Source organism: Silurus aristotelis (genome assembly GCF_946808225.1).
Source record: "Silurus aristotelis genome assembly, chromosome: 18".
Classification (NCBI taxonomy): domain Eukaryota; kingdom Metazoa; phylum Chordata; class Actinopteri; order Siluriformes; family Siluridae; genus Silurus; species Silurus aristotelis.
Window position 1 is genome coordinate 15,333,701 of NC_139591.1, and position 13,978 is coordinate 15,347,678.

Consider the following 13,978-nt stretch of genomic DNA (forward strand, 5'->3'; position numbering starts at 1 on the left):
ACAAAGTAATTATATGTACAAGCTGTTACTATAGAAACAATACTGTATTAGAACAATCCTATTAGTAATAATCTGCAATTTTTGTTACAGGATACCTGTGTACGAAAAATCCTTGTGATCATGACCAATCATGATTCAAGCTCTGTGTTATAAGAGAAAATCCTACGTAGCTTCAACAGTAACGTGAATTAAATTAGTAACCTAACAGAATTATACAAAAATATGTATAACACACATTTCCCAATCGAACACCTGTTTCAAAGGCATTACCACAGCATTTTTTCAGTTCACCATTCTGATTGGTCAGGAGATGTTGAATTCATTTTGTACAAAGAGATGCCTGCTGTAATTGCAATACAGTAATCCCCCGTTTATCGCGGTGGTTACGTTTCAAAACCGCCCGCGATACATAAATTTTATCTATAGTACTGTTAACATTTGACTTAATTTTTTAATGAATAATTATATTTTTATTAATACATTTTATTATTTCAACACAAAACTCCATAAAACTCCAATTCCCTGTAAGCGTTTTGGCCTATCGTGCTATCCGCGAGAGAGCGGGAAAATGAACCAAACTAATTAATTACGTGGCAAATGCAATTTCGCTATAATCCAGGGGCGCGAGATTCGAACCGCGGTAAAGCGGGGGATTACTGTATTATTTAAAAGAAACAATCGACATGTTAAAAACACTACTTAACAAACGTACTTGTATAGTTGAAAGCTGACAGCTTTATTTATTATTTTTTATTAGTGGAAGAAGCCTCCAGTGTCAGCGCTCCAGGAGGAAGTATGGGTTTTTATTTATTTTCCATGCTTTAAATGTCAAAAAGGGGTAAAAGTGGTGATTAAGGTTGCTATAGTATAAGCATGAATTTGTTGCTGGGGTGTTCCTCATTAATAAATCTAGCTATAAATGTCACTCAGTAATAAATGTAGCTATAAACGGATAAAAAAAATCTAATGCCAATTTTATGCCAAAAAAATTGCAGAATTTAATGCCAAACAGTTTCTCAGCCATATCGAAGAAGCTTTGTTGATCGTTTTCCTATAATAGAATGTTTTTATTCTTTACATGGTGCACCGTGATGCACCCTACTGATATGATAATAACGTAACATCTTTAAGCTCGCGACGTTTCATTGTCTGATCTCCAGAGAACCAGGCCCTATAGAGAACTATTTGGAGCAGTGTTATTTGCTCCTTTGCATTTCACAGATCTGTGTGCTAGTTTATCAAGCGAACTGTGTGTATCTTAAACACACACCACCCACTGAGCTTTTACAGCCGGGAGTGCGCTGTACACTGGCCATCCTCTGCAACGAGTCGCACATTTGAAACTTTTGACAAACGATCAGAGAATGTATTTTTTTTTAAACCCGCAGGTTGTAAATGAATAAGTAATGGAAAAGCTTACGACCGGCCATTCTAGCTCAGAATTTGTCCAAAGCTGCAGCTTTATGTCGCAAAGAACTCTATGCATTTCAGCTGTAAGCAGGAGCACACATCTGGATTTAAAACCCTGAACGGTTTCTATGTTCTCGTTTATTAGCCAAATGTTCAAGAAAAACTTTTGGTTTGATATATAATATGTGACAATAATTCTGGATTAATAAGTAAATAAAAAAAATCTTGCCACATTAAATAGGTTTGAATCATTTATGGTTTGTATGGTGATGATATTCTTCCTTGTTTGTAGAAAGTACTGTGTTTTTTTATAGAATTATTACTAAAAAATTAAATAATAGAAAATAATCCTAGACATTAAATACATGAAATAATATTATTTACATACATGATACTGAAAAATATTGATACTGAACAAAAAAAACACCGACTTTTGTTCAAGTGTAAGGACGCAAACATTTGCATTCGGCTCTGTTGTAGTTTTAATTTGCTCCTTTAACGTAAAAATGTTTTTGCCCCCCTGAGCATTCGTTTTCCAGAATATAAAAGAGACTCCAAACTGTGCACTGCATAGTGGTGGCTGATGAAGCACTGATTTCTGTTTCTGGAATGATTTTGATGTAAAGCCTAGTAGGAGTGCAGTTTACAGATTTTTTTTAAATGAGACATCAAAACTTCTAAACAACATGCGATTGGAAGTTTTCCTTTTGCTTCCGCTTCTCCTCCTCCTCGTTTTCTCATTTTAAAGCGACGCCTCCTGTCTGTCTGACGCCAAGCACAACGGCAAACACACGGGTAAACTCGCAGTGTGCCAGGAACGAGGGATGAGCTGCAGAGATGGTGGGAGAGGTGGAGGAGTGGAAAACAGAGTAGTGGAGAGGAAGCGCCATTTGCATGGAGGATTATTCTGGCTTTATTTCTCAGGCTGCTGTCTCTGGCTTTGCAAGCCAATCAGTGCTGAAAGCCACCTCCAGGGCTCATTGGGCACCGAAATACACACACACACACACACACACACACACACACACACACACACTGCAGTGCTAGGAGTCATGCCATCTTTTGCACATTTTTTTTATTCTGAAAGAAAGAAAGAAAGAAAGAAAGAAAGAAAGAAAGAAAGAAAGAAAGATGATGTGATACTTAGCGTTCCTGATTTGTTTAGCAATATCAAACCCTCATCCACCAATCCCACGCCTCCACTACTCTAATCTGCCATGATCATATATAAATGAGTCTGCAGAGGGATGAAGAGATGAGAACAGGAGAAACGAGCGCCTCTCTGATCTGGCCTTCATTCGATCGGAAGCCCAGCTGAACAGTAATCACCAGGGTTAGCAAACGGGATTCCGACTCCAAATCCGGCTCCAAAGGCCCCGGACATCTCAATCATCCTGGCATCCCGGCGGATCGCAGGCTTCCATTTGGCTCTGCTTTATGAACGCCGCATTATTGCGGCCAAACGCACCATGCAAATGATGGATGGATCGAGCGCAGTCATGCGATATCTCTGGGTTTCCGATAACTTATCTAATTTTCCTGTTTGTTGCCTTGTTTTTCATGCTTTAGTCAAACACAAAGCCGATTGCAGTTCAAAAGTCTTCACCTAAAACCAGTCAATACTTTTGATGTTGACGTATTTCGTTTCGAATCGGCGCTCCACGGCTACTGTCTGGGGAGAATTGTGTGAAAACACACTATACGTACAGTAAACGAGGAACAAATAGTGTACCATCATTTGAATTGCTTCTAAAAACTGACTCCGCCATCCATCCTTGAGTTATGGCTCCATGTCAAGAAGAAATTTTAAATCCGAGATGAGCAAAAGTGTTCTCGTTTATCAACACTGTCATTTTTATGGAAAGTAGTGTAACAGTGTTGATTGTCCAAATCCACAGAAGTGTGTTTCATTGAAAACTTCAGGCACTAAACTCTATTGCGATAGGGTTGCCAGATCACAGCAGCTGAAACTGTGTAAAACAGATTTTATTTGAATTTTTTACCATTGTGTCTTTATTTATTTTAATTTCATTTAAAGGTTCACTATGGCATTTCAAATTTAAGGTAAAGAAATTCATTCAATTGTATTTGATTATTTGCTTTCAAACAAGATCTTTATACTTAGCCCTCACATAACAAATCAGAAAACACATTAATATCGTTTTGGGGGAGAAAAACTGACTTTCCACTGCCACAACCTGCTGTACTTCCTATATATCTTAAGAGACAGAGGTCTTATACAATCAACGGTAAGCATTTACTGTACGTACGCTGACAATTTACACATTTCATTCTTTTTCTTTTTGTTCTTTTTAAATTGTCAGTTGCACTCTGTTTTTTATGAAGCATCATCTTTCAATATTGTATTTATTTATATAAGTTGCAATCATTTTTTTCATTCTTTGCTTTTTAAATTTTTTTTATTATACTACTGTTTGTGTAACCTGATGCTGCTGTACCGCAATAATTTCCTTCGCAGGATCAATAAAGTATATCTTAAGTCTATTTCAGTCGCAAAATGTACCTGTTTTGTCTGAAATGTTTATTATTAATTTTTTTGTTTTTCTGATTTATTATTTTGTTGTGCACTTCTCAGGGTTCTTTTTTTAATCCATTACAAATACTATAATGACAAAAGAATTGGAAAACCTGGCTTTGCCAGCCGCACTTGGTTCTTTCGCAAACTGTTACCACAAACTTGAAGGTGCACAATTGTATAGAAGGTTTGTGCATTAAAGTTTCCCTTCAGTTGCACTAGGAGACCCCAATCTGTTCCAGAATGACAATGCCCCTGTGTACGAGCCAGCTCCATGAAGATACTGTATGCTTTACATTGGAGAGGAAGATCTTGAGTGGCCTATTATTGAGCTCTGACCTCAACTCCTAAATGGTTGAATGAGCACAAATCAACAATCGCACTCCAAAATCGAGTGGAGCATCTTCCCTGAAGAGTGGAGATATTTATAACAGCAAGTGCATATTTGGAAGCACATGTGCATTTGTTTGGTGGAATAGAAGGAAGCACAGCTCACTTTAAACCACAAGCTGTATAAAACTCCAGCGCAGGTGGCAGTGACAAATGTTGATTTAGTGACTCGCAGTGAAGTAATGCAGGGTTTTTTTTTTCAGTTACACATAACCATCCTATACAGAGCTTTTAATCTGCACTCAGTGGAGCTGCTGAATTATGTATTGAATTTCTACCTCTCTTTTCTCTTCACTTCTCTTTTTCGTGCTGACTGTATCGCCTTATCTCTTTATTTCTCCTTTTCCTGTTCAATCCCTCACTCTTTCTTACTTTCCCTTTCTCGCTGTCTGCATCTGTATTTTTTTTTAAATATCTCCCACTGTATCTCCTCTCTCTTTCAGTGCTTCTGTTCATCTTGTTTTCTTTCTATTCGTCTCCTTTTCTGTCACTCTTTTATTAACCTTACTGCCTATCATCTCATTTGTCTGTTTCTCTTCCTCTGGTCTGTTTCTATTATTCAAATGCATGTCTCTTTGAATTCCTTTCTTTCTCTGTCTCTCTTTATTTTGGTATCAGTCTCTTTTCTTTCATCTCTCTCTCTCTCTCTCTCTCTCTCTCTCTCTCTCTCTCTCTCTCTCGTTCTGTATCATCTATATCACTAGACATCTCTTTCTTTTTTTCACCCCTTCTTTATTGTCGTTATTTTTCTTTTCCGTAACTCACTTTTCATTATTCTCTCTATCTTTGATTCTGTCTTTTCTTTCCTATCACTCTATTTCTTTATTTCTCCCCTCTGACCTGTTTCTAAGTCATTCAATCACTATATGTCAGTTTTTTCCCTCTCCTTCTCTGCCGTTATCGCTGTCTCATATTCCCTTTCTTTATCTCTCTATTTTCCTTTCCAATCCCTGCATCAATCACCTTTCTTCCTTTTTCTTTTCCCCGTTCTCATTCTATTTTTCTCCTCACCTTTTTCCTGTCTTCCATACCTCATATCTGTTTTTTTTATTATTATTTTCACATTTCTTTTTACAGTATATTTTGTCTCTTTTAATGTGCATTATCTTTCCTCTTTTTTTTCTTTTTTTTCTACTATTCTCGATCTCTCTCTTTCAGTCCGTCACTTTGTGTTTGTTTTTGTGTCCATCTCTCTCTTGCATTTACCTCCATCTCAATGTCTCTGTCTCTGTTCATCTTCTACCCTCTCTATCTTTTACGGTGCTCTTCTCACTTTCCCTCTGTCTTCTCTTTCTCTTTCCGGCGCGCCTTCTTTTTTTTACTGTTAGCTAAAATAGCGTTTTTATTCTCTGTGATTTTCTTCAGAGAGATATAAAGTGAAAGTATTTTAAGTAAAAGTGTCTCCGTGTGTCTCTCAGGTCTGGTGGTGAGGGAGGCGAGTATCGAAATCACGCGGCAGCAGGTGGAGGAGCTTTTCGGCCTTGAGGATTTCTGGTGCCAGTGCGTGGCCTGGAGCTCTGCCGGGACCACAAAGAGCCGCAAGGCCCACGTCCGCATTGCCTGTGAGTCACACACACACAAACACACACAAATGGAAAACTCTTCTTTAACCACAGTGAAGAAAAAAATAATCTCTCGGAGCATTTCCTCTGTTCAGAGTAAAAACATGGCTGGGAGGAAGAAAAATGGCCCACACAATTTCCTCAGTCGGAGCAGAATGTGACCGCATCCTCCTGTGCTTACATTCTTTCTTTTCGTGTATCTGCTGTCTGTACTGTGGTCAAACAGGAAATACACAAGACCACAAGCTATTGTCCGTTTCAATGCCACGTTACAGAAAAGCTGCACTTTCATAATACGTTGGATTCGGGGGGTTTTCCTCAGTCCTGTAGATGCATACGTGGCAGACTTTTTGGATATAAGGATTGTCTAAATACCAAAACCCCTCATATAAAAGACAAGCAAGGAGCACATTTTCAGTGCATCCTGTTGAGATGTAAAGGGCAGAAGACAGCAGGACGGATTTCTCTTAAATATAGCAAAGCAGGCGCATCAGGTTTTTTTTTTCTTTTGTAACTCCCTACAAATAAGATCACAAGTTGGAAAGTAAAGACCAATCAAACAATGCCGCTATAAGTAACGACTTGTTTATTCCACAATATATATATATATATATATATATATATATATATATATATATATATATATATATATATATATATATATATATATATATATTTTAAAAAATCTAATTTTAAATCTACACTGCCTGCTAGGCTAGTTGTTAGGATACTAGCTAGGCCGTGTGAGGGCGTTGTCATGGCTACAGTATTCTTGTAAGAAAAGTTCGAGATATGCTTTCAAAGGCAGCATGTTGCCAAGAAACTGCACCTACATACAATATGCTAATGGTTTGGAAGGCTATTGTTGTTTTACTCGAAGTGGAAAAATATTACCACCAGCTATTTTCATCAGCAAAGGCATTTTTTTTTCTTGGAAACTGCTTCCTTTCATCAGTGCCACTATATATTTTTTTAACAGTCCATAAAAATGCCCCTATTCCAAATAGATATGTGATGTTTAAAATCTTTTTTTTTATTTTTTATTGAAGATGAACACAGACCTGCTGCTGAATGACCAGCGTTATGATTGCTGTAGGGACCGAATACCAAAACGTATGATTGGTCTAAAATGGTTGAAAAAGGCTGCAGGTCTTAAAATGGGAAAAGCAAAGCAAGGCAAAAAAATTACAAAAGAAGATACATTATCATTTTTACTGCTAAACTGTAAAGCTATAAGAGAAACTGTGTGATTGTTCCTTCTCTGACATGATGCAATTTAAAGTATGAGAGGCAATAAAGGAATACCTATATTATAAGTAAGGCGTGATGTTTTACAGGCTTTTAAGCACTACCTATGTGGCGTTTCCAAATGTGACAAGATGAAGGACTTTCAGAAGGCATTTCACCATGGAGAACCCTGGTTCAAGTTGAACCCTATTCAAGTCTTTCGTTTATGAATAATCTAAAATGACTTTGCTATGGAAACCATTCATGTTTCAGCAATGTTGTTTTTCTTTTTACAAAAAACTCCCAAAAAAACGTAAAAATGTAAACTATATCTATTACCAAAAAAAAAAATCACCAGAGGACCATAAAACAACCTGAAAGTCATGACTCATCTTTTTCGGTGTTGCACCGAAACACTCCAAAAAAAAAAAAAAGCTTAACGTGCACTGGTAATAAGCATCAGTTCAATTGTTCTGGAAAACGAAGTGGGTCAAAACAATTCCATTCAACCCCAAGAGGTGTGGGTGTGTTGTGAGCGTCATGTGGGCGAAACGCTATCAATTCCTTTGCCAGGTAAAGATGTTTATGCTTGTGAATCCAAGTGTGCGTGTGTGGGAATCTCCGTTTATACCTGACCGTGGATAATGAGCGGGTGTGTGAGACACACACGTGCTCCCAGCTCATAGTGAGATGAATCAGTCATGCTGGATAAACAGCGCAGAGATGAACGAGCCTTCCATACAGGCTTATCTTTATTGTTTGGCTTTTTCGTTTTTGTTTTCCTTGTTTGTTTGTTTTTTTTATATCCCCTCTTTTCTTTTCTGTCCTTGTGCCGAGCGTAGACAGTGCTCGAATCCGGCATTGTGTTGTAATCAGATTTCTGCAGGACAGCTTGAGTGCCTCATCTTCTCTTGTTCCAGCACTTTTCAGCTACTTATGGAGAATGCCATTATCAGACATGGGAGGCTTAGAAAGCAGGCTGATGGAAATGTCAAAGGCACAGAACTTTCGGCGCTGGAACATCTGACGCTCTCGAAGCTAAGAGACAATCCATGTTTTCTCAACATCAGCAAAGTTGCAATGCGTTTTAAAGAAGGACAGTGGGCTCTACAAAAAAAAAAAAAAAAAAACGGCTGATGAGCCAATCGTCATATGAATCCAGAATAAGTCCCAGTTTTAAAGGTGTTTTAGATAATAACTGACATCCCTGTAAGCCACACCCCTTCTCCGTGTTTGACTTGTTTGATGTCTCCCACTAGTGACTGGTATCTTTCAACTTGGGGCTCCTCAGCTTGATCAATTGATGTAGCTATCCATAAAGGAAAATGATTTGAACCCTACAACACAATTGTTAGCTGCGGCCCTGGTTCGATTCCCGATCAGGGAACCAACCCCAGCCATTAGGGTTGCACAAGCCAGTGCACTCTTAGTGCCGGTCCCAAGCCCGGATAAATGGGGAGGGTTGCGTTAGGAAGGGCATCCAGCGTAAAAACATGTGCCAAATCAAACATGCGGATGATCCGCTGTGGCGACCCCTAATGGGAGAAGCTGAAAGAAAGAATACAATTGTTAGCATTTAATTTCCCCCCGTCGTATTGAAAAAAGAAGTTTCCTAATGTCTGTATCTGAACTCAAACTAAGAAGACAAGTGGCAGCCTTGTTTTCCCAAACACCCGATGGTTACAGTAAAACCCTCATAAACAATCACGCTCCAGTTTTGCTTCTTGGTCATGGTGCAATAGTTTCTCATACACTTTCATGTCCTGAAGGTGCCAGCCCGTGCCAGAGTGTCCCATCTGAGACCGACACTGACAGGCATCTCATTGTCCCTTTCTTCCCCCCTGATCCTAGACCAGTTTTGCGCTTCACACTGGAACTTTTATGTCTGAGACGTGATTCAGAAGAGCAGGAAAGGGCGCTCTCTAGTGAGGGATCGCCTGCAGCCAGACTCATCTCTCTAATTGGCTGTGATCAGCTGCCTGCCATCACTAACCTTTCCTTCAGATCGGAATAAATTTCTCATCCGCTCCTATTAAAATCTCCCCTAGAGACAAGTGGGGGGAAAAAAATCTTTGCCTCTCTGTCCGTGTTGGAAAGACGTTTTAATTAGCGGCTAAGCAACACTTGGCGCGTGCATTTGTTGTGGAGGAATGGTGATCAATTTTAAAGCCATAAAGAGGGGGAGCTGTAAAAGGGCAGCAGCGGTTATTAATTGGGGGCGTGATTTGTGGGGCCACTGGCATCCGGGCACTTTCAGGGTGAGTTATACGAGGGCGAGTCGTTCGATCGTTTGGGGAGGAGACGGAAATGAATGTGCTTTTCTTTACAAAAAAAGAAATGAGGTTGGTCAAACTCACGGTTGGTGTGTGAGAGAGAAAGAGACATGGAATGACAAAGAAAGGTGAGCAAGGGCGACAGAATGACAACAAGAGAGAGCTGACAAAGACGGAAAGGGGAACGACAAAAGCGAGAGAACAGTGAGTAACAGAATAGGACAGAGGAAGGAAGAGAAATGAGAACAGGTTGTTCAGATGCAGCCATTCCAGGTAGAAAAGCGCGAAGTGCACCGATTACCGAATGACTCACGAAAAAAATGAAATGGTGCCTTTTCTTTTTCCCTGTCTCTCTCTCTCTCTCTCTCTCTCTCTCTCTCTCTGCATGTATGACTCAGAGTCATCCTCGATAAGGTGCGAAAACTCGTTTTTAAGAGCCAGCGTGAGCTGTTGTGCTTTAGAAAGGGCACACTTCCTGATTAAAAGTTAAACATTTAGTCATGTCACGGGATGCGCAAGTGTGTTGTTGTTTTTTTTTTTTTCTTTCTTGATATTTAGAATTCACAAAACTATCTAACTCTTACTATGGAAACCGAAGGCAAGTCAGAGAGGGAAAGGCATAGATCAAGTTCAAGGGCTCTTATTCTAAAACTAAATGTTCAGCCATTAAAGAAAAAAGACTTATGCTGGCATTTTTCACGGCAAGAATGTGTCTCAACTCTCAAACCCGCTATTATGACTTTTACTGTCCTGCAGGTAAGATGCCAACAAGCTTCCATTCGCCACGGTGAGCCGAGACGATGCCAAGCCTTGTTTTGCAGCAGTGGGATCAAACCGTTTACCAGGGGGGATGGGTGAACAAAAGAAAAAAAAAAAAGATGGAAATAACCCATAATTCAGCAACCTTGTGTAATTTAGCATGACAAGTAGCCAAACACATCCACTTAGAGTAATTGTTCTCATATGTGGAGTCTCGGCCTGGATTTCTGCGGTGAATTGAGGTAGCAACACAGGAATGTATCCTCAGGCCTTGTCCTTTTTTTTTTTTTCTTCGCCTTTTCCTCTTCCAAACCCCTTTATCTCCACAGGGATCATGGATACACAATTTAGGAAGTGAACTTTCACAGATTAAGGGTATTTTTCTTGTTCTTTTCTTTTTTTTAAATGTATAAACAGTCACCCGCTTTTGTCTCCCACACACACACACAGCTACACAAATCATTTCCCTCACGCCAAACGTATCATTTTGTTCTTCGCATCTCAGCTTTTTATTTTAAAGCAAGAATCTAACTTTTCGCATATGTGATGTTCAGTGCGCTTTTCTCTCCCCAAAGCTACATAAATAGGTCAAGTGAAGCAGTTCTTAAAATATTGTGTTTTTGTGTATTTATAATTGAAGTCAGGTTTATAATTCACCCCATTCTTTGGTCTAAATTAGATTAAATATACACTATATCATATATATATATATATATATACACAGTATCTCACAAAAGTGAGTACACCCCTCACATTTCAGTAACCATTTTATTTTATGTTCTCAAGGGAAATACTATAGAAATGAAACTTGAATAGTCAATGTGTAGCTTTTATAGCAGTACAGATTTACTGTCCTCTAAAATTAACACAACATACAGCCATTATTGTCTAAATAACTGGCAACAAAAGTGAGTACACCCTAAGTGAACTTGTTAAAACTGTGTCCAACGTGTCAATATTTAGTTCTAGCACTGCCCTGGAATTCACCAGAGCTGCACAGGTTGTTGCTGGGATCCTCTTCCACTCCTTCATAATGACATCACAGAGCTGCTGGATGTTAGATACATGGTGCCTCTGTTACTGATCTTCTTATCATCTTTGTGGAGAGCAACAATTCTTACTCTCAAATCCTCAGAGAGTTCTATGCCATGAGGTGCCATGTTGAACATCCAGTGGTCAGTGCTCGAAGCACAAAATTTGCTCTGCTCTACTACAAGATACACAAATCTGTATGGTCCTGTCAAGCAGACAAAAACATGACCCTGATGAATAGGACATGTTGCTTTGCACTGTTACACGACGTACCGTTGTTATCACTTAGGGTGTACTCACTTTTGTTAGCAGCTATTTAGACAATAATGGCTGTATGTTGAGTTATTTTCAGAGGACAGTAAATCTATACTGCTCTACAAGCTTCACTTTGACTACTCTAAAATATGTCCAAGTTTCATTTCTATAGTGTTGTCTCTTGAGAAGATGTACTAAAATGGATGCTAAAATGTGAGGATGTACTCACTTTTGTGAGATTCTGTATAAATATATGCAGCTTGGGTGAAAGCACTGAGGTCGAAACGTTTCACAATAAGCAAAATGGCCCTGTACATCATTTGTCATTAATTTGTAATGGCAAAAGAACTTTGTGTTGTGCCACTACACATCACCAATGGCACCGTAATGCATTTTATCCATTAGAGTGAGTAATAAATCCGATGTGTTTTTTTGCCGTTTGCTTATTTCCACTGCCCCCCTTCATTCCCCCGAACATTATTCACCGCTCATATTTCTTCAAACTGCTGGAAGTGCACGAAAAATGTGGATGGCGCTTGTTGGAGAACCCCAAAGTGCTTTTACATGGCAGCTATCTGGCTTCATTTGCCGCTTTCTGCGTCACCCTCCAGAAATCCAGCCAATGGGCTTATTGTCAGTGGAACAGGGACAGAAGGAGTGAATAAGGGGCTATTAAAGAAGAGAAATAATTACAGCCATCAGACCAGACATCCAGCCTCCAGCCAATCAATGATTTGAGTAAACTCCAGAAACAACTGCAGGTCCAAATGACAGCAGACATTCTGCAGAAACTTTAGCATTTCCCCCTCTGTTCAAGAACATACTCAGGCAATTAGTTCTAAAGAGATAATGCATTAAAATAAACCAGGAGACTCACTGACTGCCTACGTGTGATAAATGCACTAACTAAACTTTCAAATTTTTTTTTTTTTAAAGACAGAAGCTCAACAGGCGCTCGATTCGCAGTCGATGCCGTTTTCCAAGCTCGCACGTGGAGCAAAACAACCAATTAATTCCACCCACACTGGTCCGGGGGAGCGCTAGAGGCCCCGGGGGAGGAGGGGGGGCGCCGGCGGAAGGCTGTAATGGAATGAAAATGCTTGTAATTGGACCGAGTTGTTTAAAGTGCCAATCCCAATGCAGTGCGGCAGCCGGCTCGCCTGGGCGGCATCGCCGCTTTAAAGTGGGACCCACTATGCATTATTACAGTAATGGCCCTTGAAGCATATGCCACTGACAGCGGGCAAACACATTTGGGTAAATGAAGGTGCACACATGCTTAGTGTTTGCCAGAAACGAGGGTGCTTTTGTGACAGTGGACGTGGTTTAACATGACAAATTTCAGATTGCATCATGGGATGACTCAAGGTTGCGAAGCCGAGTGATGGGGCAGCTGCTAAATGAAAGGGAAATAAAGATCCGCCTTGACATCCCACACAGACGAAAATCCGCAAGACACTCCTCTTTCCTTGTGCATCCAGAGAAATGAAAGTCATGGTCCAGCCTGGGAGAGATGGGAAGCACGCTCAGGCCTGTAGTGGTGTCACCATTGTGTCAGTGCAATTAAAGTGAATAGGAAACGTGTGAAATGCTGGAGGAACAGTGACTTCTGTGCACCATATCTCTCGCTATCTCACTCACACACATTCTTCTTTGTGTGTGTGTGTGTGTGTGTGTGTGTGTGTGAAAGAGAAACAGACAAGCAGTGGACAGACCCCTACAGGGCCGCGTCATGTCGCTAGCTCAGACTGCACAGACAGACCGAGCAACCCGTTGTTTATTAGCACCCACACACTTTCTCAACGACTTTTCTCCCATTACGCAGGAAGCCAGAGGCATCACTACTCAATGCAAAATTAGCCCTGGGAACAGAAACCCGGTGTGTGCGTGTGTTACAGGGGAGCTATATGCGATAAAAATATCGTATCACAACTTATCAAGACATTTCTACGACACGCTCTATGTACGTATATCAGGGTTTATACTGTAGCAGCGGTGTTGCATAAAAAAAAAGACGTGGAAAATAACTGATAGCTTTAAATAGTGACTATAAATATTGTTTAGCACCAAACCGAAAGTTGAACATTGTTTAGAACCTTAACAGTCAGCGATAAAATCAGTGTTTTCCAGTGATATAGCAATACTCATGATATTTTAGAAATCATCTCGAGTGTGGGCGTAGATTTTGGTGTAGCGAAACATTGAGTAGCTGCATTAATAATTCTGTCAACCAGAGGCCCTCGCAAGGGTAGTAAGACAAGCCTTTGTGTTTCTTTCCCCTCACTGACCCAAGAACAGGTGATGTTCACTCCAGCAGCAAGTGCACTTCCACCACATGAAGTAAAATCCTGCCATCGAGACATGATGAGGCTACCAGTCACACTTCTATAGCTGTATTTCGGAAACATGTAGTAGGTCTCTTGCTCGCTCAGGCTGCCAGGAAAAAAATAAACGGAAAAAAAACAAGAACGTAGAAACATAAATCTAGCTCAGAAACACCAAAAACATTTAAAATAAATAAATTCTGTCTAAAG

General features: G+C 39.9%; 1 protein-coding gene across 3 annotated transcripts in view; it reads left to right on the forward strand.

The window, feature by feature from the left end:
• unc5cb (unc-5 netrin receptor Cb) overlaps positions 1-13,978 on the forward strand; it is a 155,881-nt gene that overhangs the window by 78,019 nt on the left and 63,884 nt on the right. For all 3 annotated transcript variants that reach the window (XM_083568312.1, XM_083568310.1, XM_083568311.1), the window contains exon 3: positions 5,755-5,898. In XM_083568312.1, coding sequence (XP_083424438.1) covers positions 5,755-5,898 — 144 coding nt within the window. The remainder of the gene's footprint in view (positions 1-5,754; positions 5,899-13,978) is intronic.